The sequence below is a fragment of the Sorex araneus genome, chromosome 4, assembly GCF_027595985.1.
Source record: "Sorex araneus isolate mSorAra2 chromosome 4, mSorAra2.pri, whole genome shotgun sequence".
In the NCBI taxonomy this organism is placed as follows: Eukaryota; Metazoa; Chordata; class Mammalia; order Eulipotyphla; family Soricidae; genus Sorex; species Sorex araneus.
This window is the reverse complement of record NC_073305.1, coordinates 39,878,407-39,904,639: the sequence shown is the minus strand read 5'-3', so window position 1 is coordinate 39,904,639 and position 26,233 is coordinate 39,878,407. Positions and strand designations below refer to the sequence as shown.

The 26,233-nt window shown below is 44.1% G+C and overlaps 1 protein-coding gene across 1 annotated transcript in view; it reads left to right on the top strand.

Moving 5' to 3' along the window:
- Nucleotides 1-1,907: 1,907 nt before the first annotated feature.
- ULK4 (unc-51 like kinase 4) overlaps nucleotides 1,908-26,233 on the top strand; it is a 575,532-nt gene continuing 551,206 nt past the window's right edge. Inside the window, exons 1-5 of the mRNA XM_004614546.2 lie at nucleotides 1,908-1,947; nucleotides 9,561-9,754; nucleotides 16,647-16,746; nucleotides 19,537-19,676; nucleotides 23,220-23,382. Of these exons, the coding sequence (XP_004614603.2) occupies nucleotides 9,617-9,754; nucleotides 16,647-16,746; nucleotides 19,537-19,676; nucleotides 23,220-23,382 (541 nt within the window). The 5' untranslated portion in view covers nucleotides 1,908-1,947; nucleotides 9,561-9,616. The remainder of the gene's footprint in view (nucleotides 1,948-9,560; nucleotides 9,755-16,646; nucleotides 16,747-19,536; nucleotides 19,677-23,219; nucleotides 23,383-26,233) is intronic.

Below are 26,233 nucleotides of genomic sequence, written 5' to 3'. Positions count from 1 at the left end.
ATCACAACTGTTAAAAACACAAAACTGACAGTAATACCCTGCAAATTTGATGAGAAGGTAGGATAGCTAAGCCAAAAAATAGATGTCATTCAACTGAGAATAGTTTGTAAAGTGTGATCGATCGATCCCTTATCAACAACTGCATCAACAGGTAATATGACAGAAATACACAGCTCACCTCCTCCCGCCCCCCGTTATATCTAAAGAATTAGGAGTCTTGTGGGTGGAGCTGAGAAATACAGAACAAATGGTTTTAACAAGAGCTCCAGACAATTCTGTTGCCCAAGCCCAACGACTGCCACTATAACTCTCTAAGGGGGGTTAGGGGTCAGGTGCTGATAATATGAGGGTATGGAGCTTTCAAAGTCAAAAGCAAATAATCATCTCACAATGAAAGGGTCTATTTTCCCAAATGTAAGCTAAACCACAACCTTCTGTTTTCTAAACGGTGAGTAGTATGAGGAGTCCACTTCTGAGTCGTTTGTTAGTTAAGACTGTGTCCCAACTAGGAGCCGAGTTCAAAGTGTGCCGAAAGTAGATAATGGACCAAGCATGTTGACCTCTCAGTGTCTGTGTTGCAAGACATAATGCCCAAAAGTAGAGACAGAGTATGGTGAATAGTGTCTGCCATGGAGGCAGGGGGAGGGTGGGAAAGGTGGGGGGGGGATACCAGTGATATATTGGTGGTGGGGAAGGTGCACTGGTGGAGGAATGGGTGTTTGATCGTATTGTATAACCCAAACATGAAAGCTTGTAACTCTTGTAACTATCTCACAGTGAGTCAATAAAATTAAAAAAAAAATAGAAAGAAAAGGAATGCAAGGAGGTAGCTCAAGTGGTAGTTGAGTGATATGAGCTTTGTCATACTAATTGATAAGAATACCAAAGATCGGCTGGAGCGATAGTACGATAGCACAACGGGTAGGATGTTTGCCTTGCACGCGGCCATCTGGAGTTCCATTTCTCCCTCCCTCACGGAGAGCCCGGCAAGCTACCGAGAGTATCTTGCCTGCATGGCAGAGCCTGGGAAGCAACCTGTGCATATTCGATATGCCAAAAACAGTAACAAGTCTCACAATGGAGATGTTACTGGTGCCCGCTGGAGCAAATCGATGAGCAAGGGGATGACAATGATACAGTGATACCAAAGATCGGTATGAATATTTTCATACCTGCCATCCCGCACCCCCCACCCCCACCTTGGCTCGGGGGTGTAAGTTCTTGTAGCGCTTCCTTGCAAAGCTGGGCTTGATGGCTCATCTAGAGAGATGAGCCAAGGTCTAGCGGCGACAGCACCACTCGTTCCGGCCCCTATAGGAAGGTGAGGGCGAGAATACACGGCGAGAGTTCAGATCGCCACAGCCTCCAACTCTGCAGCCACTTTAGACCATCAGGCCCTCTCGGAACGCAAGTCCCCGAGCCCTGCGGGAGTGACCTGACGCCGGAGCAGCCCCACTTCCGGGTCCCGGCCAATAGGAAACGCAGACTCCTTCCGGCGTTCTGCGCGCTGCCATGGAGACGGGGCGGGGCCGCCAAGGGCGTGGGGCGCGGAGCTGGCGAGGCGGGCGCTGACGCCGCATCCCGTTTTCCTCGGCACTTCCTGGCCCTCTCTGGGGTCGGTGCACCACCCCCACCTCCAGCCAAAAGTGCGCGCGTGGCCGTTAGGCCTGAGGGAGAGGCCCCAGCGGGCTCCAGGCGCCAGCCAATAGGAACCCGAACTGCTCAGCCACTCCGCGCCCCGCGCTTTTTCCGGCGTCGTGCGTGCTGCCCTGGAGACGGGGTGGACGAGTCCAAACTCGCGGGGGTGCGAGCCCTGCCCGGCTCCACGCCTTCTCGGCGCCGCCCGCCTCGCCCCGTGCCTGCGCCCCTGGCCTCCGGGTATTGGACCGGCCCGGAGAGCGGGCGCGGCCCGGAGGACTGGCGGCAGCTCCAACCCCGAGGGCCCAGGTGCGTGGCGGTGGCCGTTTCGGGATTCCCATTGCTGGCTTGGCGTGACCCTCCGCGGGCGCCCGACCCTTAGTTGGCTCGGGGGGAGACGTTGCCAGTCTGTGGCACCCTGCCGTCCTCCCTCCGTGCCCGGATCCGCGTCCCCCCTGCTCGTCTCCCTTCTTTGTGCCTCGTGTCACATTAAGAGCACGCTTTCTCGTGACTTCGGTTCGGGGCACACGGGGCACCTTTATTAGCATCGGGGTGCATGGGCGCGGGGAGGGCATCGGGGCGCTCGAGCTTTAGGGCTCCCGAGGTGCGTCCCCGGATTCGGAGTTTTACCTCTTAACATCAGTGGGGGCGCCTGGCAGTTCTAAGTCCACCTCGCGATTGAAGTCGGTGGGCCGTGGGCGGTGGGCGGCAGTGAGAGGAGCGGGGAGGGGGGCTCGCTGGCGGGGGTCGCTGTGTGCAGGATGCGGGGCGTGTTGGTTACGCAGCAGGCTGCAAGCCTCCAAGTTCCGAGCGTGCTGTGCAGATTGGAGAGCACCTGTTGAACGTTTTTTGCAAAGCGCCCGCCGCCTTTCAAGATCCCTCCGGGGGATTGACCTGCGGTTCGCAAAGTGGAGCGTGCATCCCATGGGTAACCGAAAATACCTCACAAACACACAAAAAGTAGATTGCCGTCTCCGCTTGCCGAGTTTCCTGATTGAATAGCGCTGAGCTGGGGCGGGAATTTGCAGTTCTCTCAAGTTTCCAGGTATTATTGAGGCTGCTGGTTTGGAAGTCAAATACCTTGAAGGTGCGCTTGATGGAGTGGTTTTTACCTTCGCGCAGCCATTTCCTGGGTTGTTTCAGACTTCGATGAATGTAGACTCTGCCTTCTGAACTTTACCTGCCTCTTTGGCTCCTCTTAGGTGATAGACACTCGGGCCAATATACAGAGTTATAAAATATTTCAGTCTATGCCGTAAAACGGGGGAAGATTAGTGTAGTGTCCTGGGAATGCACACTTAGGCATGAAAACAACCAAATACTGTAAAGAAGTAAGAGATATTAAATCTGGAGGGTGATGTGGGGGGCGTTGGAGGTAGGGTCTAGGAGTTAGAATGTCAAGAGGCTAACCTAGGGGTTTGGAACTGGTAGGGCAGTGACTAGAAAAGTGCTCTTCCAGACTGGTGGTGATAAAAGAGTGTCTCATATTATGTACTTTATTATAAATAAAGTACACCTTAGTTTTGTAGGACATTCTGCTTTATTATTTATTTATTTATTTTGCACTTTGGGTCACACCCAGCGTTGCTCAGGGGTCATTCCTGGCTCTGCACTCAGTAATCACTCCAGGCAGTGCTCAGGGACCATATGGGATGCCAGGGATTGAATCCCTGTTCAGCTGCATGCAAGGCAAACACCATACCCACTCTACTATCACTCTGGCCCCCATTATGTTTTATCTTACAAGTTAAGAGGTTACACATTTCAAGGGCCAGAGAGATACAGGTTAAGCTGCTTGCTTTGCACATGGCACATTCCAGCCCCCCTCCCCCCTCATATGCTCATTAGTTCCCCCACCATCACCAGGAGTGATTCCTAAGTGTCTTCTGATGTTCCCCCTGTCCCCTCAATTTTACACACTTTTTTTAGGAGGTTACACATTTTTAAAAAAGTGTATGAGGAAGTTACACATTTCTATGTTTAAAAAAGTGTATGAGGAAGTTACAGGGTGAGAGACAGTCTGAGTTCATCATATCGACCAAGACCATCCATGGTAACTCACAGCTTCAGAAGGCCGTATCTAAACGTTGGACAGGGGAGTCTCCCGGTGGATAGTTCCACAACGAAATGGACCACATCATACACAATCGAAAGTTTTGCCTGACTGATGTCGCTGTTGTCCCAAAATTCCAAATGGGATCAGACCACAGTCTCCTTTGTGCAAAATTCTACTTCACAGAGTGGGGAGAAAGGGCTGCAAAATTTAAGAAGAGAACTCCCAGAATAACCACCAACTGGGAGCTCTTTGGCACTATTGCAGCAATGTGGGAAGATGCTGTTGTTGACAACATTGACGAGGAATACGATCGACTGGTTCAGCACCTCCATGACTGTGTGAGGAATGCCGAGAGTGGGAAAGCCACAAACAGATGCCTATCTTCGGAAGCTCTTGAGCTCATTCACCAACGTGGTTTGGCACAAGCCTCAGGCACCTGGTCCAGACAAGGTCAGACCCAAACACCTGAAGAATCTGCCGCCAGTACTCGTCAATACATTGGCTCAGCTCTTCACATGCTACCTGTCTGAATGCAAGGTTCCATCCCAATGGAAAACCAGCAGGACCGTTCTGTTGTACAAGAAGGGAGACATCGACGACATTGGCAACTATCGCCGCTCTGTCTAACGTTTCTTGATTTAAGAAGGTCTTTGATTCTGTTGAGACTGAAGTGGTCATCGAAGCCCTAGTCAAACAGGGCATTCAAACTCAGTGCATCAAGATCCTTGAGAGCTGTATTACGGATTCGCCACCAGGATCTCACCGTTCTACAAGGAAGTGATCATTGACGTAAAGAGAGGGGTTCAGCAGGGTGATACCATTTCACCGAAACTCTTCAGTGCCACCCTCAAGAACATCATGCGACGACTGGAATGGGAAGGAATGGGAGTGAAGATAGACAGTCGATAACTACACCACCTCTGCTTCGCTGATGACGTCATTCTAATAACACCAAATATTAGCCAAGTGGTACAAATGCTGGCTGACTTCGACCATGAGTGTGGAAAGGATGGATTGCAGTTGAATCTCTCAAAGACAATGTTCATGAAAGATGAACTAGTCCCTGACATTCCATTTGCTCTCAAGGGAATAAACATCTCCGAATGCAGCAGCTATGTGTACCTGGGTCAGAACTCAACTTGAGGAATTATTTGGCACCAAAACTGCGCAGGAGTAAGAGAGCATTGAAGTTGTTGTTAAGAGGATGAAGAACCTCCAGCTCTGAGCACATCTTTTTGACTCCACCATTCTTCCTGCACTAACATACACCTCAGAGACTTGGGCCTTACGAAAACAGGACAAGAAAACGCTATTCGGGTATCCCAAAGAAGAATTGAAAGAGCTATGCTTGGAATATCACATTTCACTCAAGTGACAGAAGGAATCTGGAGTTCCGACCTCAATTGATGATCAAGAATCAGGGATGCTGTCTCATTTGCCAAGGCATCGAAAATCATATGGGCCAGACACATAATGTGATTTAGAGATGACTGCTGGACTAGAGCTGTTACCAACTGGATTCCACGGGACATCAAAAGATTGCATGGCCGCCCACCTACGAGATGTCAGACTTCGTCAAAACCCTGAATGAACGGTTTGAGGCTCTTCCTGTTCCTGGAGGGAGCAGATACCATTTAGCTACCCTCGCACGTGATAGGGATGAATGAAGACGTTACTGGCACCCTCGAGCAAATTGAAGATCAACGGGATGACAAGTGATACAAGTGATACAAGTGATGAGGAAGTTATACGTGTCCCCACGTTGCAATTGGATTTAATTTCAATGAAAGATGGAATCATAGAATTAGGGTTCTTTCTAGATTTTTGTAGTACTGGTTCTCTATATGCATGAGGCCAGGCTGTGTAGGAAACTACTTCCTGCTTCTGGTCAGACCTGGCTTTCAGCTCATTTTTGTATGATTTATTGCAGAGCATGGTTTTTACTTCAAAGCACTGGGTAAAATAATAAAAGGGAGGCTATTTTGTGAGAAGTGAAAATTATATAAAATTTTATTTTTTTTTATTTTTATTTTTTTTATATATAAAATTTTAATTCTGATGTTCATCAGGGAAGTTCTGATGGAATGCGGCCACACCCGTGCATTGTACTAATGTTTACTTATTGTCTCTGGCTGCTTTCCTGCTTCACATGCACCCGTGAATAGCCGCAACAGAATACCAGGCCTGCAGAGCTTGAATGCTGGAAGAATATTGTGACTTATGCCCTAGCATGATTCTCAATTTTTTTAGCCTATAAAATTAATTTTCTCCTTCTAGGAGCAGCAGCTTATTGCTCCTTCCCCTTCTTTCGTTTGATCTTTAATTGTTTTCCCCCACCACATAGAGCCAGTTTAGTTTTTATTTATTTTTAAATTTTAATTTGATTTAAATGATGGCTTCTTTGAGTCACACCTGACACTGCTCACCTCTGGTGGTACACGGAGTGTACGTGGTGCCAGGATCGGACAGGGGCATCAGCTACATGCAAAGCATAAGTGCCCTAACTCCTGTACTGTCTCCTATACTATATCTCTTTAACCTCTGTTTCGAAAATTTTAAATTAAGGTGATTATAGGACTGGGGTAGTGGGGCTACAAAGGGGTGGAGTGCATGCCTGGTACATCATACAAGGCCCTGAGTCCCCTCCCCTGTGCGGCGTGGCCCCTGAGCACTGCAGGATGTAGCCTTGGTGGCCCTCGATGTTGCTGTCTCCCTCCCCTCCAGCACTGCTGAGTACTGAACCAGTAGGCCTGCAGCACATGGGCCACCTTCCACCCAATACTGGTGGCGACTCCAATAAATTTTTAAAAATTTTATTTGTAGTAAAAACATATATAACAAAATTTGCCATAGTAACCATTTTTATTTTACATAAACCAATCCTCAAAACTCTTGTATCCTACAGAGTTGAAATTGCATAGGCTTTAGTAGCTTTCTATTCTTTGCTCCCACTACTATTGGCTGGAATTGAACAGAAATTCCATTTTTAATTTCTTTTTTTTAAATTAAAAAATTTTAATTTCTTGATGTAATTAATATACAGCATCTTGTTCTTCCCAGCGGTGCTGCATTGGAGACTCTTTCTGGGTAAGGGGGATGAGACCCATAATTGTTACTGTCTTTGGCATATCGAACACGAGTAAAGAGAGGCTGCTAAAATCTCAGGGCTAGGACGAATGGAGACATTACTGGCACCAGCTCTAGCAAGTCGATGATCAACGGGATGACAGTGATACAGTGAATATACAGCATTGTGATTATAGTGAACAATATTGTACTCTATACTTCAAAGTTGCTGATAGATTAGATCTTAGATCTTTTATCACAAAAAAAGAAATAATTATATGATGTGGTAGAGGTGTTAACTAACATTAAGATGGTAATCATAGTATAATAGATACATTAATGTAGTTCTTAAATAAACACTTGTATATATTAAGCTTATGCAATGTTAAATGTAAATTATATGCCAATAAAAACTGAGATATAATTCATATCTATAAATTCACCCTGCTTAAAATGCACAGGTCAATAATTTCAGTGTATTCACAAAGTTGCATAGGTATCAGAATTAATTCGACAAGATTTTAATCTATACCCAAAGAAATCTATACCCATTAATTTACTGCTCTTTTACACACTGCCTCAAGTGATTTTGTTATAGGTTTGATGTGTTAGATATATGGAAACATAAGTTCTATTTTATTTATTTATTTTGTTTTGGGGACTACGCCTGGTGCTCAGGGCTTACTCTAGCTCTGTGTTAAGAGATCACTTTTGGCATGGATTGTGGGACCCTGTGAGGTTGTGGTGATAGTATTGGCTCTGCTACATGCAAGGCAAGCACTCTATCTGCTGTACTACTGCTCTAGCCCCCATAAGTTCCATTTAAAGAGTTTATCTGGCCAGAGAGGTAGTATGGGGTTGAGGTGCTTGCTTTGCATACAGCTGACCCCAGCACCCCCAGCTCTGCATACAGTTTCCCAAGCACCGCCAAGGGTCTCTCCTGAGTTCTGAGGCATGAATATCCCTAAGCATTATTGGTTGTGGTCCCCAAACAAAAACTAAGCCATCTTATCACTTGGATAACTTCTGGGAAGTTTTTTTGCAATGTAGCATGTATAATTCTCCCAAAGATATGCCTACTTAGCATTTTAATTGAGTACATGTTTTGATTATTTGTCAAAAGTTAAGATACTGATTTCATTATTTTACTTCAATTCTAAATACACTTTAGTATGCTCATAGATGATAGCAAATCCCTATCCACGGATTAAAATAGGGAATATTGTGGGGTCAAGAAAATGAAAAACCTTTAATGCTAGATCAGTGTTCCTCAGCTTGAGGTGATACGGCCCTCTGTGGGCTCCAAGGATAGTCTAAAGCATCCATAGATGAAAATCATATAAATGGGGGGTGGGGTGGGGGAGGTCATGGAATGTAGGGGTGTGGTGGGCAGAGAAAGGAAATGAGGTTGAAAGCTAGACCATGGTTGGAAAAGGTTGAAAAGCACTGATTAAGTGACAGGTTTCAAATAAATTCTTGACTGAAAACAGGAGTTGGCGAACTTGTTGTAAAGGTTCAGATAGTAAATATTTATTGTTTCAGGCCATATCACAGCTGATTAACTGCCTGATAGTCTGAAAGCAACTTTAGGCAATAGGAAAGGGAATGGGTGTGGCTGGGTTCCATTTCACCTGTATTACCATTACCAGGCAGTTGGTGAGAGTTTGGACCATGAGCCAGAAGTTAGCTGATGTCTGATTTTAAATAATATTGAACTGAGTCTTAGAATTTCAGTACATTAAATGGAAGTACTATCTTTATATATATATGTGTGTGTATGTATGTATATATATATATATATTTTATTTTTATTTTTGAGGGGTATACACTCAGCAGTTGTCGGCGCTTATTCCTAGCTCGGTGCTCAGTATCACTCCTGTCAGGGTTTAGGGAATCATATGTAGTGCCAGGGATAGAACCTGGGTCAGCCACATGTAAGGAAAGTGCCCTGCCTGCTGTACTATTTATTGCTCTGGCTCCTACCTTTTCATATTTGTGTATAACTTTCTACATGTATTGTCTTATTTGCTTTTCATAATGTGAACTGTAGATGGACATAATATTGTCCCATTCATAAGACAGACTTTAACATAGTATGCTTTTCATTGTAACAGGAAATGAAAGGTAAGAGGATATTTTGGCTGAAATCTCACTCATTCCTTGATTTGATTGCATGTATTGAAAACAGCTATATTAATTGGTTAGGTTTGTTAAGATCTTATATTGGTAGCTAGTCTGGGCACTTTTAGGAGTAGGAGGGAAGGCATTGGGGCCTTGTGAGTCTGGACTTTTGGTTGAGGTTATGACAGTGGCTATAACCAGAAAGTTCAGAGTGGGGTATAATTACCTTTAGAATTTAAACGCTGATTCAGCCAAGGCTTTATGGCAGTCACAGAAGTGATTTCTTTAATAATAAAATAATAGTTGCCCAAAGATTTGAAAAGCAGCTCAAAACTTGTGGATGGGGAATAAAATATTAGTTCGTAAATTTTTGTTGTTTTGTTTTAGGGCCATATCTGGCTATGCTCAGGACTTAGTTCTGGCTCTGTGCTCAGGGGACAATTAATATATACTTAGGTTGGCTGCAGACAAGACAAATAGCCTAACTCCTGTACTCTTTTTGACCCCATGTAAGTTGCTCTTTCTTTTTCCTTTAGCTTTTGATCAGCCTATAAAATACTACTATTTAATACTTGTAGGTGAATGTTCTTGAGTTTATACAATTATGGTTTGGATCTCCTGGGAAAATTAATCATGAAACTAGATTGCACTTATTAGTGTTATTTTGTTTAATTTTCAGAAGATAGAAATGCTATTCGGCTGTCATCTGATCGAGTGTGAAGAGTTGAACCAGAAATGGAAAACTTCATTCTATATGAGGAAATTGGCAGAGGGAATAACACAGTGGTCTATAAAGGGCGCCGGAAGGGAACCATCAATTTTGTAGCTATTCTGTGTACTGATAAGTGCAAAAGGCCTGAAATCACCAACTGGGTAAGTATGCTTCCCTCCCTCTGAGAAAATGTGGCACCTTGATCAGGTAGAACAAGAAGCCCTTAAACACAAGTCATTAAACTCTCTAGAGCAAATGCCACATTTTCTTTTTCTTTTTTTAAAATTTGGGTCTTCCCAGTGATGCTCTGGTCTTACCCCTGGTTCTCCGCTCAGGGAATCAATCCTAGCGGGGCTCAGGGGACCATATGGGGTGTCAGGCATTGAACACAGGTCAGCTGTGTGCAAGGTAAGTGCCCTACCTGCTGTATTATTGGCCTGGCCCTGCAAACAACACATTTTCAATCTGAAAGAGAAGACCTATTTAGTGTCACTGACCCTAAGTCATTACTAAGAATCATGTCCAAGTAATTAGTGACTTAGGCCTTTCGTGGGGGCTGCAGAGAGTCAGGAAAAAATATAGTCAGCATATACATCATTTACTTCAAAAATTAGCATGGATTCTGAAGCATTCCAAAAGGATGCTTAGTGAGAGTGATTTTGGCTTAGTTTTTCAACTTTTAAAAATTGTGCTAAAATGTACATATCATGAAAGTTATCATTTAACCATTTATTTTAATCTTACTCTATTTTATTTAATTTTGGGACCTCCCAAGCAGTATTTTGAGGGCCAGGGAGCCACTCCTGGCTGTCCTTGGCTAACTGGAATGATGGTTTAGCACTAGGAAACTGAGGATTCAGTGCTTCTCAGGCCATGTAGTACCAGGGACCACCAAGGCCACCCTGGAGATGTTAAGGGCACTCAGCAATGCTTGATGTTTGGGACGTTATGTGATGTTGAAGGATGGAAACTAGGTCAGGCAGATGCAAGGCTAACCCCTGTTCTGTTTCCCTAGCCTGACCATCTTGACCATTTTTAAATGTATAGTTTTATGATCTTAATATATGACTGTGAGAACATCACCATTCCCAGAATTTCCTTTTTTCCCCAAGGATTTTTTAGGTTCACAGCAAACTGTGGGGATCTCCCCTATATGCCTCCATTTGCTTCACAATTGGGGCGGGGGTGAGTGGGGGATTGGGCTATACCCAGTGATGTTGAGGTCTTACTCCCCGCTCTGTGCTCAGGGATCATTCCTAGTGATATTAAAGAGACAGAATGGGGGTGGCTACATTCAGGAATGGACTCTGACACCTGTATCTCTCCAGCCCCTATTATTTCTGAAACTTCTGTCCAGGGGCCAGAGATAGTACAGCAGGTAGGGTGCTTATCTTGCATAAAGCTGACCCGGGTCTGATCCCCTATACCTCATATGGTCCCCCAAGCCCCACCAGGAGTGATCCCTGAGCTGAGTCAGGAGTAACCCTGGAGCACCATGGGGTGTGCCTTCCTCACTAAGATTTTTTTTCCTTGGGAACACTAGTAAAGGGAAGTGGGCACTCTGACAAAGGATGTAGTATAATTCTAATACATACGTATAAATTATAGTTAACAGTAGTATAATACAAATGTTAACAAATTTTAATTAAAACACATGCAATTTTTTTTTTGTCTTTTTGGATCACACCCAACAGTGCTCAGGGGTTTCTCCTCGCTCTGCATTCAGGAATTACTCCTGGTGGTGCTCAGGAGTCCATAAGGGACACCGGGGATCGAATCTGGGTCGGCTGCATGCAAGGCAGACACCCTACCCGCTGTGTATCACTCCAGCCCCCCAAAAAACACAAAAAGTTCTCCCCACATTTTAAAACACAATTAAACTTTGCAGAAAGAAAATAAAGTACATTTAAGAAAGCCTCTGTCGGCTATATATACTTTTTTTTAAAATTCTTTTATTAATTCTCCATGTTATATATACTTTTTAAAAACTGGAACTGGAGAGATAGTACAAGTAAGGCCCTTGCCTTATGTGCAGCCAACCTGGGTTTTATCCTACACAATGGGTCTCCTTAGTCCACTACGGGTGATCCCTAATCTGAGAGCCAGAAGTAATCCTGAGCACTGTTGGATGTGACGCCCAAATGAAATAAATATATATAAAACAAAATAAAATTAAACGAGCAACATTATTCTTAGTGTTTCTACAAACCTAAACTATACTGAAGCTGTCACTGTCACTGTCACTGTCATCCTGTTGTTCATCGATTTGCTTGAGAGGACACCAGTAACATCTCCACTGTGAGACTTGTTGTTGCAGTTTTTGGCATATCGAATACGCCATGGGTAACTTGCCAGGCTCCACCATGCGGGTGAGATACTCTCAGTAGCTTGTCGGGCTCTCCGAGAAGGGCGGAGGAATCAAACCCAGGTCAACCACGTGCAAGGCGAACGCCCTACCTGCTGTGCTATGCCTCCAGCCCACACTGAAGCTATCATTTCAAAATAGAGGAAATACTGTTTTATTATTTTGCTTGATGTAAAAAATTAAAGGGCAAACTTCAAAAAGTATGGCTTGCTCTAAGTTTAAAAAGGGGACGCGCACGCGCACGCACGCGCACACACACACACACACACACACACACACAGAGCTTCTTAAGTGTTACTTAAGTGTTACTTTGCATTACTTTTAAGTGGAACTACTGGATTCTGAAGCCGCCTAAAGCTTATCTAGATATATCTCTCAGAAGTAAAGGGTCTCAACTGAAATCTCTAGGCTTCCAGAGTCAGGAATGGACCCCCCTGCTTTCCTGGCAGTCAAGCCCACTAACTGCCTCTGGGCGTCATTTAAGTGCATTAATGGCCATGATCCAGACTCACAAATGAATCTAGGAAGAGAACAGCATGCAGAGATTCCTCTAGACCCCCAAAATCACCATCCAGTTAAAGAGCAAATAAAGGGGCTGGAGAGTTAGTACAGTGGGCAGGGCGTTGGCCGACCTGGGTTGGTTTCCCAGAATCCCATATGGTCCCCTGAGCACCGCCAGGAGTAATTCCTGAGTGCAAAGCCAGGAGTAACCCCTGTGCATTGCTGGGTGTGACCCAAAAAGCAAAAAAAGATAAAATAAATTTTAACTCCTGTTCTAGCACCCTATGAAAGAATTGTAGAATTCCAGGATCATGAGGCTGCTTTTATGCCACTGATATACCAAGAGCAGCACACCATATTTGATGTGGTGGAAGGCGGAAGACAACCAATCTTCATTAAAAAAAAATATACGTACATGCATATATATACACACACACACACAAAAGCAGACAACACTCAAACTCTAACAACATGTTAATGATCTCTAATTTGGAGGTATAATGGCTCCAAGATGAGATACAACAATTTTCACACACTTTCCTCTAAGGAAACCTTAGAAAATTTTTAGTCAACTATTCTTAACAAAGCAATACAATATTTAGCATTTGCCATCGGGGCAGGCTTGGGTGGTGGTGGTAAAACTCAAAATAAAGACGGTGGGAAGGTCTAATGATGGTGGGATTGGTGTTGAAATATTGAATGTAATCAATTACTGTGCACAACTCTTTGAAAATAAATTTTTTTTAAAAAAAAGAAGAAAGAAAGGGTCTGTGCATATATTGCCCCCTCACCCCCACCCCAATAAAATAATAATTTCCCCTCCCCTTTCACTGTCGCCTTTATATTTTTTGTTAGTTGTTTTATAAATTTAGAGAATTATATGCAGTGTGGATTAAAGAATGATTTTTCACTACCAGTGCATTTACCACTCATTAAAAGGCAAAAGTTTATTTTTAAAAACTGTTACTATTACTACTTTTGTTTGATTGGTTTTGTGCCACTTCCAGCAGTGCTCAACGCGTACTGGCTCGGCACTTTTAGAAACCACTCCTGGCCGTGCTGCGGGATCAAACCCCTGCTGGCTGTGTCCAAGGCCAATGCTGTACCAAATATCCATCAATCCAGTCCCAAAGCAAAACATTTTTGGGGGGAAAGGAGTTTTGCCACACCCATCAGTGTTCAGGGATTACTCCTGGTTCTGCACTGAGGGATCACTCCTGACCGGACATCAAACCCTGGGTTGGCTGGTTGCAAGACAAGCTCCCTGCCTCTTCTAGTGAAAAAAGCAAAAATTTTAAAGCCTATGTATGTTTATACAGAAGACTTGCAGGGCAAAGGGGACAAGAGCAAGAAAGGGGAGAGGACCAGTCTAGGAAGACTTCTTGTTAAGTGGTGGCCTTGTGATGGAGGTCATGTAGGTAGTAGTGAGAAGTCACTGGCAACAGGAAGATGAAGGGAGTGTCAATCTAGGAAGAGGTTCTTCTAGAGGTGGGACCTGGGTGGCCAGACTTGAAGGTGGAGAGGCGACGCAAAGTGTCATGGATGCTACCTCTGGCTGGCGCTAGATAATCTCGTCATCGGCCACCATCCATATTGCATGTCCTTCTCCTGGAAGGGAGCATAACATGACTCGCCATAACCATTCTGTTTCACTTGGGGCACTCCAGAGACCCAGCCCTGGCAGCCAAAAATCTACAGAACCCAGCCGCCACCATGTTCATGGCCATTCTCCACACCCTCGGGCTGAGCCTCACCCACGAATCTGTTCCCGGGCCGAGTGGCCACGAATGATATTTTAAACCACACACCCTACCCAAACTCCAAGAGTACCGCACCACATTTGATAGGGTTCAAAGTAGGAGGCAACCAATCTTAGAGGAAAATGCATTATATATATATAAAATATATATATGGACCGGAGCAATAGCACAGCAGGTTGGGTGTTTGCCTTGCATGTGGCCGACCCGGGTTCAATTCCTCCGCCCCTCTCGCAGAGCCCAGTAAGCTACTGACAGTATCCCGCCTGCACAGCACAGCCTGGCAAGCTACCCGTGGCGTATTCGATATGCCAGAAATAGTAACAAGAAGTCTCAATGGAGACGTTACTGGTGCCCGCTCAAGCAAATCGATGAACAATGGGATGGCAGTGCTACAGTGCTTGCTTCACAATATGAACCTACATTCCCACATCGTAATCTTTCAAACTCCATATTTCTGAATCTGAAAACAATAATTCAAAACACTTTCATCATTTTTAACAGTTTTGGGTCTTTTTTGTGAGTGAACCACATCTGGCAGTGTTCAGTGGCCACATCTGGGGATGGTGCTTCTGCACGCTAGGAAAGCCCCCTTTACAACTTTGTGCTGTCTCTTTGGCCCAATTCTGGTCTTTGTGGCATGATAATCGTACTTTCTTCCCCGTCCCCCTGCTTTTCAGTTAGGTGGTTTTTTTTTTTGGTTGGTTTGGCCTTGGGGCTTTGGGCCACGCCCAGTGGTGTTCAGGAGTGTCCTGATTCTGAGTTTGTGCTCAGGAGTGACCTCTAGTGGTGCTCAGTGGGTCAGATGTGCTTCTGCTGAAGCAGTTGCATGCTAGGCAAGTGTTTAGCCTTCTGTGTTTTTCTAAGGTTCCTAATCACACATTTTTAAGGTTTTTCCTTTCTATGATGGTAATTGTCAACAACTCTGGGTGGCAGGCTGATCACACTATTTTGGGGAAAGGAGGGGGACTGTGGCATATCTGGTGATGCCCAGGGCTTGTTCCTGGCTCAGGGAACACTCCTGCTGATGCCATATTTAGTGTTCTGGGGGATTGAACCTGTTCAGGGGGATTACTCCCTGTACTATCTCTCCAGACCCCAACAACACATTTCTTAAGGTAATAGCTTCTCTCTTCCTTAAATGGAGAGATTGATGTGCTGTATCTCCAGCCCCTTATAATACATTTCTTACGGTAGTAGTTTCTCTCTTCCTTAAATGGAGAAAGAAATTCAAATTAATGTTTTTTTAACTCATAGGAGTTTATTATTATTATTATTAGTTGTTGTTTTTGGATCCACCTGGTGCTACTCAGTGCTTCCTCCTGACTGTATTCATAGGCTAACTCTGGCAGTGCCTAGGGAACCTCTTATGCAGTGCTGTGGATTGATCTTTGGTCGGCTGCATGCAAGGCAAGCACCTCGCCTGCTGTGCTGTCTCTTTGACCCCTGCATCTTTGTTACTAACTTTTGAATGAACTCTTGATTTTGTTGCTAAGTCATTTTACGAGTTAATGGGAGTGTGCATTTTAAGACCAGTGTTTTTGTTATAATGTTTATTCTTTTAAGATTCTCTTGGCAGGAAATAGCACTGCCCTGTTTTCATGTTATGAAATGAAACATTTTATTATTGGCTTAATAGTTGTTAGTTGATATAAGATTTATTTGTAACTGAGCATTTAGTTTATTTTTACTTTTTAGAGTTTTATTCTTTAAAATTATTCTGCCTTCTTTCCTTCTTCCCTTCCTCCCTTCCTCCCTTCCTCCCTTCCTCCCTCCCTCCCTCCCTCCCTCCCTCCCTCTCTCTCTCTCTCTCTCTCTCTCTCTCTCTCTTTCTTTCTTTCTTTCTTTCTTTCTTTCTTTCTTTCTTTCTTTCTTTCTTTCTTTCTTTCTTTCCTTCCTTCCTTCTTTTTTTGTGTATGTGGGGTCACATCCGACAATGCTTAGGGATTACTCCTGGCTCTGCATTCAGGAATTACTCTTGGCAGTGCATGGGTGAACCATATGGGATGTGGGGGCAAACGCCCTACTCACTGCGCTATCACTCCGACCCCCAAATTCTTATTTTTTTCTCGATTATAAAATCAGTGTGTACTTAGTATAGAAAATAGGAAAAGAGAAAAAGTAAAATGGAAACCACTGATAGTTAAGCCAATAGCTAACACAAGGCACAAGGTATTTTAAGCTTCTGGTTATTTTCCTATGACTTTTTTTTTTTGCTTTACACAAATATGTACAATTGCATTGCACGTGGTTTTAAAAAAGGTGCATTAGATTAGCACTTTCCCTGTGATCCATCTTCATAACCCTCAGTCTTAAGGTTTATGTAGAATTCCACCAAATAAATCCCGCTCTTTGCCATTGTGTACTTAATCGGTGCCAGCACCATGAGACCTGCTTTTGTTTTAAAGTGTGTATGCTGTATGTTTATAGGTCCGCCTCACGCATGAAATAAAGCACAAGAACATTGTCACTTTCCACGAGTGGTACGAAACCAGCAACCACCTCTGGCTGGTCGTGGAACTCTGCACAGGTAAGAGCATGTAACAAGCACTGCCAGCACTGCCCCTATAGGTGGTTGCTGAGACATCTTTGTCAGTTCCCCAATCGACAGAAACCAAAAACCGAGCCTATTAGATCAGCCAAGCAGTTTAGCTAATGTGGTATTCTTTTTTCCCTTTTGTTTTTGGACCACACCCGTTGGTTCTCAGGGCAACTCTTGAAGTGGTGGGTGCTTGGGGACCACTGGGTGAGGACTGGTGGTACTGAGGATCAAAGCTAGGTTCCCCCATGCCAAGTATTTGCTCTAGCCTTTTTGGTCATCTCCCCAGCCTCATCTTTTTATTTTCATGAACATGATACTCTCCTTTGAAACAAGGAAGCAGTGTGGTGAAGTACAAAAGGAACCCAACAAATACCACCATGTTGTAGTAATTAGAGACAGTATATTATAGAATTCTGTAGGATTCTATACAGGGAGAAGATAACTAAAATATATAGCTCTTACTGAGCTTATAATTTTAGTATCTTAAGATTTCTTTAACAGGGAAAAATGCAAAAAAAAAATTAGCAAGGACACTAACCTTAATGTACTTCTGTTTTATACTAAGTAATAATAAAGGAACATTAAGAATTTTGTTTCTAGCTTTGTGTTTTTTCCTGCTTGTACTACCGGTTTATAAAATGGAATCATAAGAGATTATTTTTGTTTTTTCGTACCACACCTGGTGGTATTTACGACTTTCTCCTTGATCTATGCCGGTAGTGTTCAGGGGACCATATATGATGCTAAGGATTTTTATCTGGTTGACTGCATGTAAAGATGCCTCCATAATTCCTGTTCTGTCTCTCTGGCCCCACGAAAGAGGGTATTTGGAATGACTTATGTTTACTGTCTTGAATCATTAAGATGCTCACACAGTGCCAGCAGCGATCAGGAAATCTTCCCTGCATTACTTGTTGCTCCAAATGTTGTTTCTTGACCCCAAACCTTAACTCTAATTCATACATATGTTTGGACTGATTCCTCACTCAACTCACCCAACAAAATAAGAAACCTGTAAAATACCTCTTCAATGTGATTCTGATGGAACTTCCAGATAATAACTGAGATTTTGTATTCGTGGAACTTGGTTCCTGTAATCTTTCTTTTGTGGAGCCACACTGGCAATACTCAGGGGTTACTGCTGGCTCTGCACTCAGAAATTACTCCTGGAGGTGCTGGGGGGACCATATGGAATGCTGGGAATCCAACCCAGGTTGGCCACATGCAAGGCAAGTGCCCTACCTGCGGTACTATCGCTCAGGCCCTTTTATTTTTTAAGCGATTAAACAATTGTTAAAAATTGTTTATACAATTTAAAAGAATTCTAGGGTCTCCGTTAGACCCTAGAATCTTCTTTTTATTTTTTTCCTTTTTTATTTATTTCTAAGGCACCATGATTTACAAAGTTATTCATAGGAAAGTTTTCAGGCATACAATGTTCTAACACCAATTCCACCGCCAGTGTCGCTTCCTTCCACCAGTGTGACCCCAGCTTCTTACACTTCTGTGACAATGTGAGAGTTGTGAAATTTTTTTTTTTAGGGCTCAAAAGATAATATAGGGGGCTGGAGCAATAGCACAGCGGGTAGGGCGTTTGCCTTGCATGAGGCTCACCCGGGCTTGATTCCCAGCATCCTGTATGGTCCCCTGAGCACCTCCAGGAGTAATTCCTGAGTGCAGAGCCAGGAGTAACCCCTGAGCATCACCTGGTGTGACCCAAAATGCAAAAAAAAAAAACCCAAATAGTATAGGCATGAGGTCACACTCTAGCATGTGCCTCTCCTGGGTGTGATCCCAGGTGGCACCAGGTGACCTGCTGAGCATCATTCAGTGTAGTGCTGGAGGCCCCAGTCATTGGAGGGTAGCCTTGATGGTCCTCCACACTGCAGGGCTGTATGCTGGGGCCTCACATTAAACCACTACCTGGTCAGCAAAGAATTGCTGAGAATGGTTTCTGTGTTCCCTCAGCACTGCTTGGGAAAGCCCCACGGGTATTGGGTATTTTCCCCCTTGATTTTACAATTATTATTATTACTTTGTTATGTTCTGGAGCGATAGCACAGTGGGTAGGGCCTTGCACGTGGCTGACCCGGGTTTGATTCCTCCATTCCTCTCGGGAGAACCCCACAAGCTACCGAGAGTATCCCGTCCACACGGCAGAGCCTGGCAAGCTACCCGTGGCGTATTCGATATGCCAAAAACAGTAACAAGAAGTCTCACAATGGAGACGTTACTGGTGCCCACTCTGAGCAATTCGATGAACAACGGGATGACAGTGACAGTGACAGTGACTTTATTTGTTTGTCTGGGGGCCACGTGCAGCAGTGCATGGTGGTAGGAACTCAGGCTTCCTGAATATACGACATGCTCTCCACTGAGCTCTCCACTGAACTCCCAGGGACAAAACATTGGAAAAACCGTTAGGTACTTTGACCCTTGCTCCCGCCTTTCCTCCACCTTACAGGTTCCTCTGTAACCTGCTTTGTTGTTCAAGTCCACAGGCTTACTTGAATCTGGTTTCTTTTGCTCATCTGCTTTGTTTTCTTATACAATTATATTGCACACATTGGTGAAATCATTCTGTATGTGCCATTCTCCTTCTGACTTAATTTGTTTTGCAAAGTGTCAAATTCCTTCCTCTTTGGTTGTACTATTTTAAAAAATATTAGAGAATGTGTCTTTATTGTTGTGGGGGACCACACGAGGGTATTATCCGGCACCAACTCTTTAAAGGCAATGTTGGTCAATTAAAACAGGTGATTTTTATTTCCCTTGCAGGTGGTTCCTTAGAAATGGTTATTGCGCAAGACGAAAATCTTCCAGAAGATGTTGTGAGAGAATTTGGGATTGATTTGATTACTGGATTATACCATCTTCATCAACTAGGCATTCTCTTTTGTGACATTTCTCCTGGGAAGGTAATTCAGGAAAGTTTAAATTTTTTAACCATCCATGTCTCCATTTATAATGCTTTCTCAAGTGTTTTTCTAATTTTTAGTTATAATTTCGATACAGAACACTTAACATCCTAAGTTAACTTTCATATAATAAGAGGCAGCTAAAATACCTGTTAGCAGCCAATGGAAGTACTTACCAAATGTGAATCTTGCTTTCCAGTTCTGTAATTACTGCTGGTACAGAGGTGCTTTGTGAATGATGAGCTCCATGTAAGAGTCAGCCCTTAAATGATAGTGCACAGTGACAAATCATTATCCCAATTTGATAATGGCATCCTTCATTGTGTAAATGTGATTCTTAAGATTATGATTATGATTTGGACATTTTCTTCTTCTTCCTTTGTGTGTGTGTGAAACAAATTGTCCATATTGGTGCTTTCATGGAGTAGAGGCATGAAACCAGCCGAGTTCCTGAGTCCCATCCATGTTGATCTTGAGAAGCTGTGTGACTCTGGATAAGACCCCCCTTCTCCCTCTCTTTGCGTGCCTCACTTTTCTTGTGTGTTTCATAGAGATAGATGTTTTCAGGGTGATTGTGCAGGTACATATTACATTTAGGTAAGTTTCTGAGACTCTTTTTGGTAGGCAGCATGTGCACAATCAGTGCATATATTATTATCTTTATAAGTACATACTCTTAGGCGTTGTCTTTCTTTCTTTCTTTCTTTCTTTCTTTCTTTCTTTCTTTCTTTCTTTCTTTCTTTCTTTCTTTCTTTCTTTCTTTCTTTCTTTCTTTCTTTCTTTCTTTCTTTCTTTCTTTCTTTCTTTCCTTCTTTCTTTCTTTCTGCTTTTTGCGTCATACCTGGTGATGCACAGGGGTTACTTCTGGCATCTTATGCACTCAGGAATTACTCCTGGTGGTGCTTGGGGGACCATATGGGATGCTGGGAATAGAACCCTGGACGGCCATGGACAAGGCAAACAAGGCAAACGCCCTACCCACTGTGCAACCGTCCAACCCCAGCTACTGCTTTTTCTTTGTTAATATCTACACAAAGCTACATAAAAGATGGCCATTTCATTGTTGAATGTTATTGTAGGCCATCTCTCTGAGAAGGTAACTGAGCTTATAAACATCATAAAAACTCAACATAATGAAGTTTTTGTTTGAAATATTTGTAGACTTGCTTTAATTTTACAACCACTTCACTGTGGTTATCCCTGAAAGCAGCTATAGACGATCTTTGAAAAACATTTGCGTGGCTTGTTTCAATGAAGCTTTATTCTTGGAAAGTGCAATTTGAATTTTATATAGTTTTAATAGCTGGTTCAAATTATATTTTGATTTTTCCAAGCATTTAGAAAATATAAGAACTATTCTTAGCTTACGTCTGAACAAAAACTGACTGGTCAGGACCTGGCCCAGAACTGCCCAGTGCCTTCCCTTGTTGGGTTTATGAGGTCTAGTACCAACTTCTCATAATCTTGGAATTTCATGTTGTTTTTTTAATGTAGACTTTATTGGGATTGGCAGAGGTTGGTAGGAGGGTCGTTTCTATAATGTTCTGTTGAAAAAGCTCTACGCCGTCATTAAGGTATTATTGGTGATTGCCGAGCTGTGTAGTCAGGAATCTACAAGACCTTCGGCTGCATCAGCCAAAGTCTCTGCTAGTGGCCCCCTGCTGGTGGTCCTCACAGTGTGTTCCCCAAAGCAGTCAGCACTACTGGGGATTTGTTGGAAATGCAGGTTCATTTATTGAGGGGGAGGGATTATGGGCCACACCTGGCTATGCTCAGGGCTCACCCCTGGCTTTGGGCTCAGGGGTTAGTTACTCCTGGAGGTTCTCGGGGGACCATATGCAGTGCCAAGGTTCAAACCAGAGTTATTTCATGTACCGCAAGCACCTTAACGCCTACAGGATCTCTCCAGCTCCTGAAATGCAGATTCTTGGATCCCACACCAGACCTCTTAAATTAGAAACTGGGCATGGGGAAAAATGAATTTAAAAAAACAAACAAGCGGGGCTGGAGAGATGGCACAGCGGGTAGGGCATTTGCCTTGCACGGGGCCAACCCAGGTTCGATTTCCAGCATCCCATATGGTCCCCTGAGCACCACCAGGAGTGATTCCTGAATGCAGAGCCAGGAGTAACCCCTGTGCATTGCTGGGTGTGACCCAATAAAAAAGCAAAAAACAATCAATCAATCAATCAATCAATCAATCAAACAAACAAACAAACAAGCTTTCCAGAGATTTGGGTCCTCAGAAACATTTAAAAGTCACTTTCATAGACTAATGAACATCCTTAGTATTTGCGACTAGAAATTTAGGATAAATTTAAAGTGGCCTAAAAAATAAAAAATCCCTTATGGGAGACCCTGGAACTTTGGTTGTGGATGTGTGAGCAGTAAACATGTGGATTGATGAAATCCCGTATTCTGTAAGCCAGTGAATTGAAAAAAGAGGAAAGGGAATGGGGTAGGGAGCTATAGCACAGGGGTAAGACACCTGCCTTATTTGCTGCCTATTGTTTTTTGTTGTTGTTTTTGTTTTTGGGCCACACTGGGTGTTGCTCAGGGCTTACTCTTGGCCCTGCACTCAGGAACCACTCCTGGTAGTGCTCAGGGATCATATAGACTGCCAGAGATCAACCCTGGGTGGGTCGCATGTGAGGCGGGTAGTACACCTTACCCGCTGTACTATCTCTCTGGCCCCTGCCTCCTGTGGTTTGGTCCTTGGCTCCACATAGGGTCCTTCCTGGGCACAGAGTAAGGATTCAGTGCTGAGGCTCATACCACTGGGCATGGGCCCCAAACCAAATCAAGAAACAAATGAAAGTGTACTTTATCATTTGCGATTGCCCAGAAAAAAAATTATTGTTATAGTTTTGGGTCCTGCATGGGTCTAAGACTCAGGGGTTACTCCTGCCCGTCTGCCTGGGGCTCATATGGGGTATCAGGAGTCAAGCCTGGGCTGTGGCTATAGTCGCATACTAGGCAATGCCTGAATGTTTGTATAATTTTTCCAGCCCAACTCCAGAAATACTTTTGGGGGGCTACTCCAAGCAGGTCTGGAATAGGGGGCAGGCAGTGCCAGGAACGGAATAACATGTGCTAGGCTTGTGCTCTGCTTTCGAGACAATCACCTTGGCCCCAGAAATTGTCCTACTGACTCTGGAGGAAAAAAATATATTAGCCATGATTCCTAGCCTTGTTTTTATAATTAGCGGTTAACTTCTAGTCACGAATTGTCTTTGGCAGCTTGAGGACCTGTCAGCTTGTGTTAAAGGCCCTCTGAGGTGTAATTTCAGTTTATCTCTATAGTAGTCTGAAGAGTTTGGTGTTCATCCTGAGTTCTGAACATGTAAAATTTAACGCTTGATCCCATTATTAGTAAAATGTTAATTGGATTTATCTTTCTTTAGCTTCCTTTGTTAAAATAAGCATTACGATAAAGTAAACCGATTCATGCCCCAAGTTCTCTAGTATGATTCTAAAAGGTACGGATGGACTTGTAAATTAAATTGAATTTGTTTCTGAACACATTTAAAAAAATCTCTGTAGATACTCTTGGAAGGACCTGGCACATTGAAGTTCAGCAATTTTTGCTTGGCAAAAGTGGAAGGCGAAAATTTGGAAGAGTTCTTTGCTTTGGTGGCAGCGGATGAAGGAGCAGGTGACAGCGGAGAAAATGCACTGAAGAAAAACATGAAAAGTAGAGCGAAAGGTAGGTAGCAAGCTTAAAAATTTTAATTTTAGCTGCTTAAGTCATGTGTTTAGAATAGAATGTGGACCTTTTGTTTTGCCAGTCAAATAATGTCTTGGAAGTCATGTGATTGGGAACAGGATGACTTTGTCCATGGTCTGAATTTTTCATGGGGATCAAATATTGTGTAAGGCCTGGATCCTCTTGCAAAGCCTGTATCGTGCCCTTGGATTGCTCATTGAAATGTAAGGAGGGAGTTTTGTCTCACTTCCTGCTGGGTAGAGCTGTGTTCAGTTCTTACTTGTGGCTTGAGAGGGTGTTTATTTGATGTTGTTGAGTAGCTAATCATCTGCAGCTATTAGGGACACATTTTTTTTTTTGGAGGTGGTTTTGACAGTGACTTGGGGATTGGGGTGTTAGATGTCTACTCCTGGGGAGAGTAGGAAGTGCTATTTCTTATACTAGGACTTTTGAAGGAAGTGGTAAAAGTCTCTCCTCAAGTTGTGAGGGTGGTTTAGCGATCTTGGGCCACACACTTAGCCATGAAGGAAAGGCCCCTCAAGAGGGTGGTATTGTTATGCTGGGTAGTCAGGAGGCCTAGGATGAGAAAGCTGAGGGAAAGGGATGGAGCATAGGAAGCTAACCCCAGACTCATCAATATGACCGAAGGAGATGGAAGATTCAGGACCAGCCTTGCATGAGGTCAGATTTCATGCTCAGGAAGAACTCTTTAAAATTGTCATTCCCTTGGATGACTGGCATTCTGTGTAAGGGACTGTTAGGCACTGCCTCAGGAGAGCATTAAGGTCTGACCTAGTGTTTGTGATTCAATGACAGAAATCAAGAAAGGTGTTATGTTTCACGAATGCACAATGGAAGCACTCCTATTTAGCAAGAAGTGGGCTGTGTGTAGAGAAACAGGTCGGTTTCTGGAAGTGATGCTGTTATTTCTGAGCTTGAGCTGAGGTGAGGGTTGGCCCTCTGCCCAGGCTGGAGGATGTCCTTGTGCCCATCAACCCTGACCACATACGTGACAATCTCCTTATCTTCATATCCTTGTAGCAGGAAACTGAAAGCAAGAAGGAAGACTACTTCTCTTTCTTTGCAGTTCATGAGAACTGTCTTTGTCTTCTCTCTCATCCCTCAGGGCCCAGTGTGCATTGAGGTCCGTGGATAATGAAAAAGACACTTGTATACACCATGTCTTTAAAAAAAAACTTTTATTAGTGAATCACTGTGAGGTAGAGTAGTTACAAACTTATGAACTTTCGTGTTTGCATTTCAGTCATACAGTGATCATTTACCCATCCCTCCACCGGTGCCCATTCTCCTCCATCAGTGTTCCCAATATCCCTCCCACCACCCCACCCCATCCCCCACCACCCCACCCTGCCTCTGCGGCAGGGCATTCCCTTTTGTTCTCTCTCCCTTTGGGTGTTGTAGTTTGTAATAGAGGTATTGAGTGGCCATCGTGTTCGGTCTATAGTCTACTTTCAGCATGCGTCTTTCAACCCGAATGGGTCCTCCCAACATCCTTTACTTGGTGTTCCCTTTTCTATCTGAGCTGCCTGGCTTGGTGTATGATAGACTGATGCTTGGCTGTTTTGAGTGGAAAACAGTCATAAAGACATCTGTTAGCATTGGCGCCGAGTGACATACAGATGAAGAAATAGAGGAAAGAACACTGGTTGTGCTGCGTAAAGGTGACATTGCAAAGTCTTGTAGTTATGTCTGAATTCTAATCCCACCTTCCCCCCAAAAACAGTGCAGATCATGAGTGGTGTTACGTAGCTTCTAGGAGCCTACATTTTCTCTTATGGGAAGTTAGGGGACAGGACTACATTCTGAGTCTTAAACTCCAGGCACCGGAAAGTTAAACTGATGAATGAAGTAACCTCTTTTAAGAAGGAGAAATGGGGTTATATTGACCTGGCCTCAGTTCTGTGTTTGATTTGTGGTGCATAGGATTAAATCCAGGGCCTCACATACTCAAGGCCTGTACTCTGACAGAGAGCTGTGTCTCTAGCTCTGGGCTCAGTTCTGGCCCTGCATTGTTGATTGGTCTGGAGAGCCTAGAAAGCTGGGTTGCTCCATGAAGAGAATTTTGGGTTTAGCACCCCCATCCTGCAGGTGGTGAGTGTCCAGATCTGGTTCCCAATAGCCTCACTGTTTTGTTTTTTTTCACAGACTTACAAACTTTTGTGATTACGTTTCAGTTGTACAATAATTGAGTACCCATTCCCCCACCAGTGCCCAGTGCCCATTCTCCACCACCAATGTTCCCGCCATCCCACCCTATCCCCCCACCCCTGCCTCTGTGGCAGGCACATCATTCCATTTCTCTTGGGTGTTATAGTTTCAGTGCATAGTAAGTGGCCATCATGTTTCGTCTATAGTCTACCTTCAGCAAGCATCTCCCATCCTGGGCAAGCTCTCTAAGCATCATTTACTTAATGGTCCCTTCTCTATCCCAGCTTCCGTTTCCCCTAGCATAGGCCTCACTGTTCTTGAGGCAGCCAGGAGAACACGCCTCAGCATTCTTCAGCTTCAGGGAGCAGAGCTGATTAGGACCCCTGGCTCCTGGTGGATGAAAGATACTTCTCTGCTCTTCTTGTGGGCAGCCCCTGGCAGGAGAGGCAGGGTCCGAGCAGGCCCATTCTTGGGAGACACTGGGTTTGGGATCCGTGTGACCCTGCATGACAGCACAGGTGGTTTCTTCTCCAGCCTTTGCTCCTCCCTTGCCTCTCAGGGCCCAATGTGCATTACGGTCTGACCTACTTAGTGTTGTCGGCCTCAGAGGGTTTCCTGTGAAAGCATCCTGGCATCATTAATTCTGCCTCGGCGTCCAGTTCTCAGAGGACTTAGACTAGCC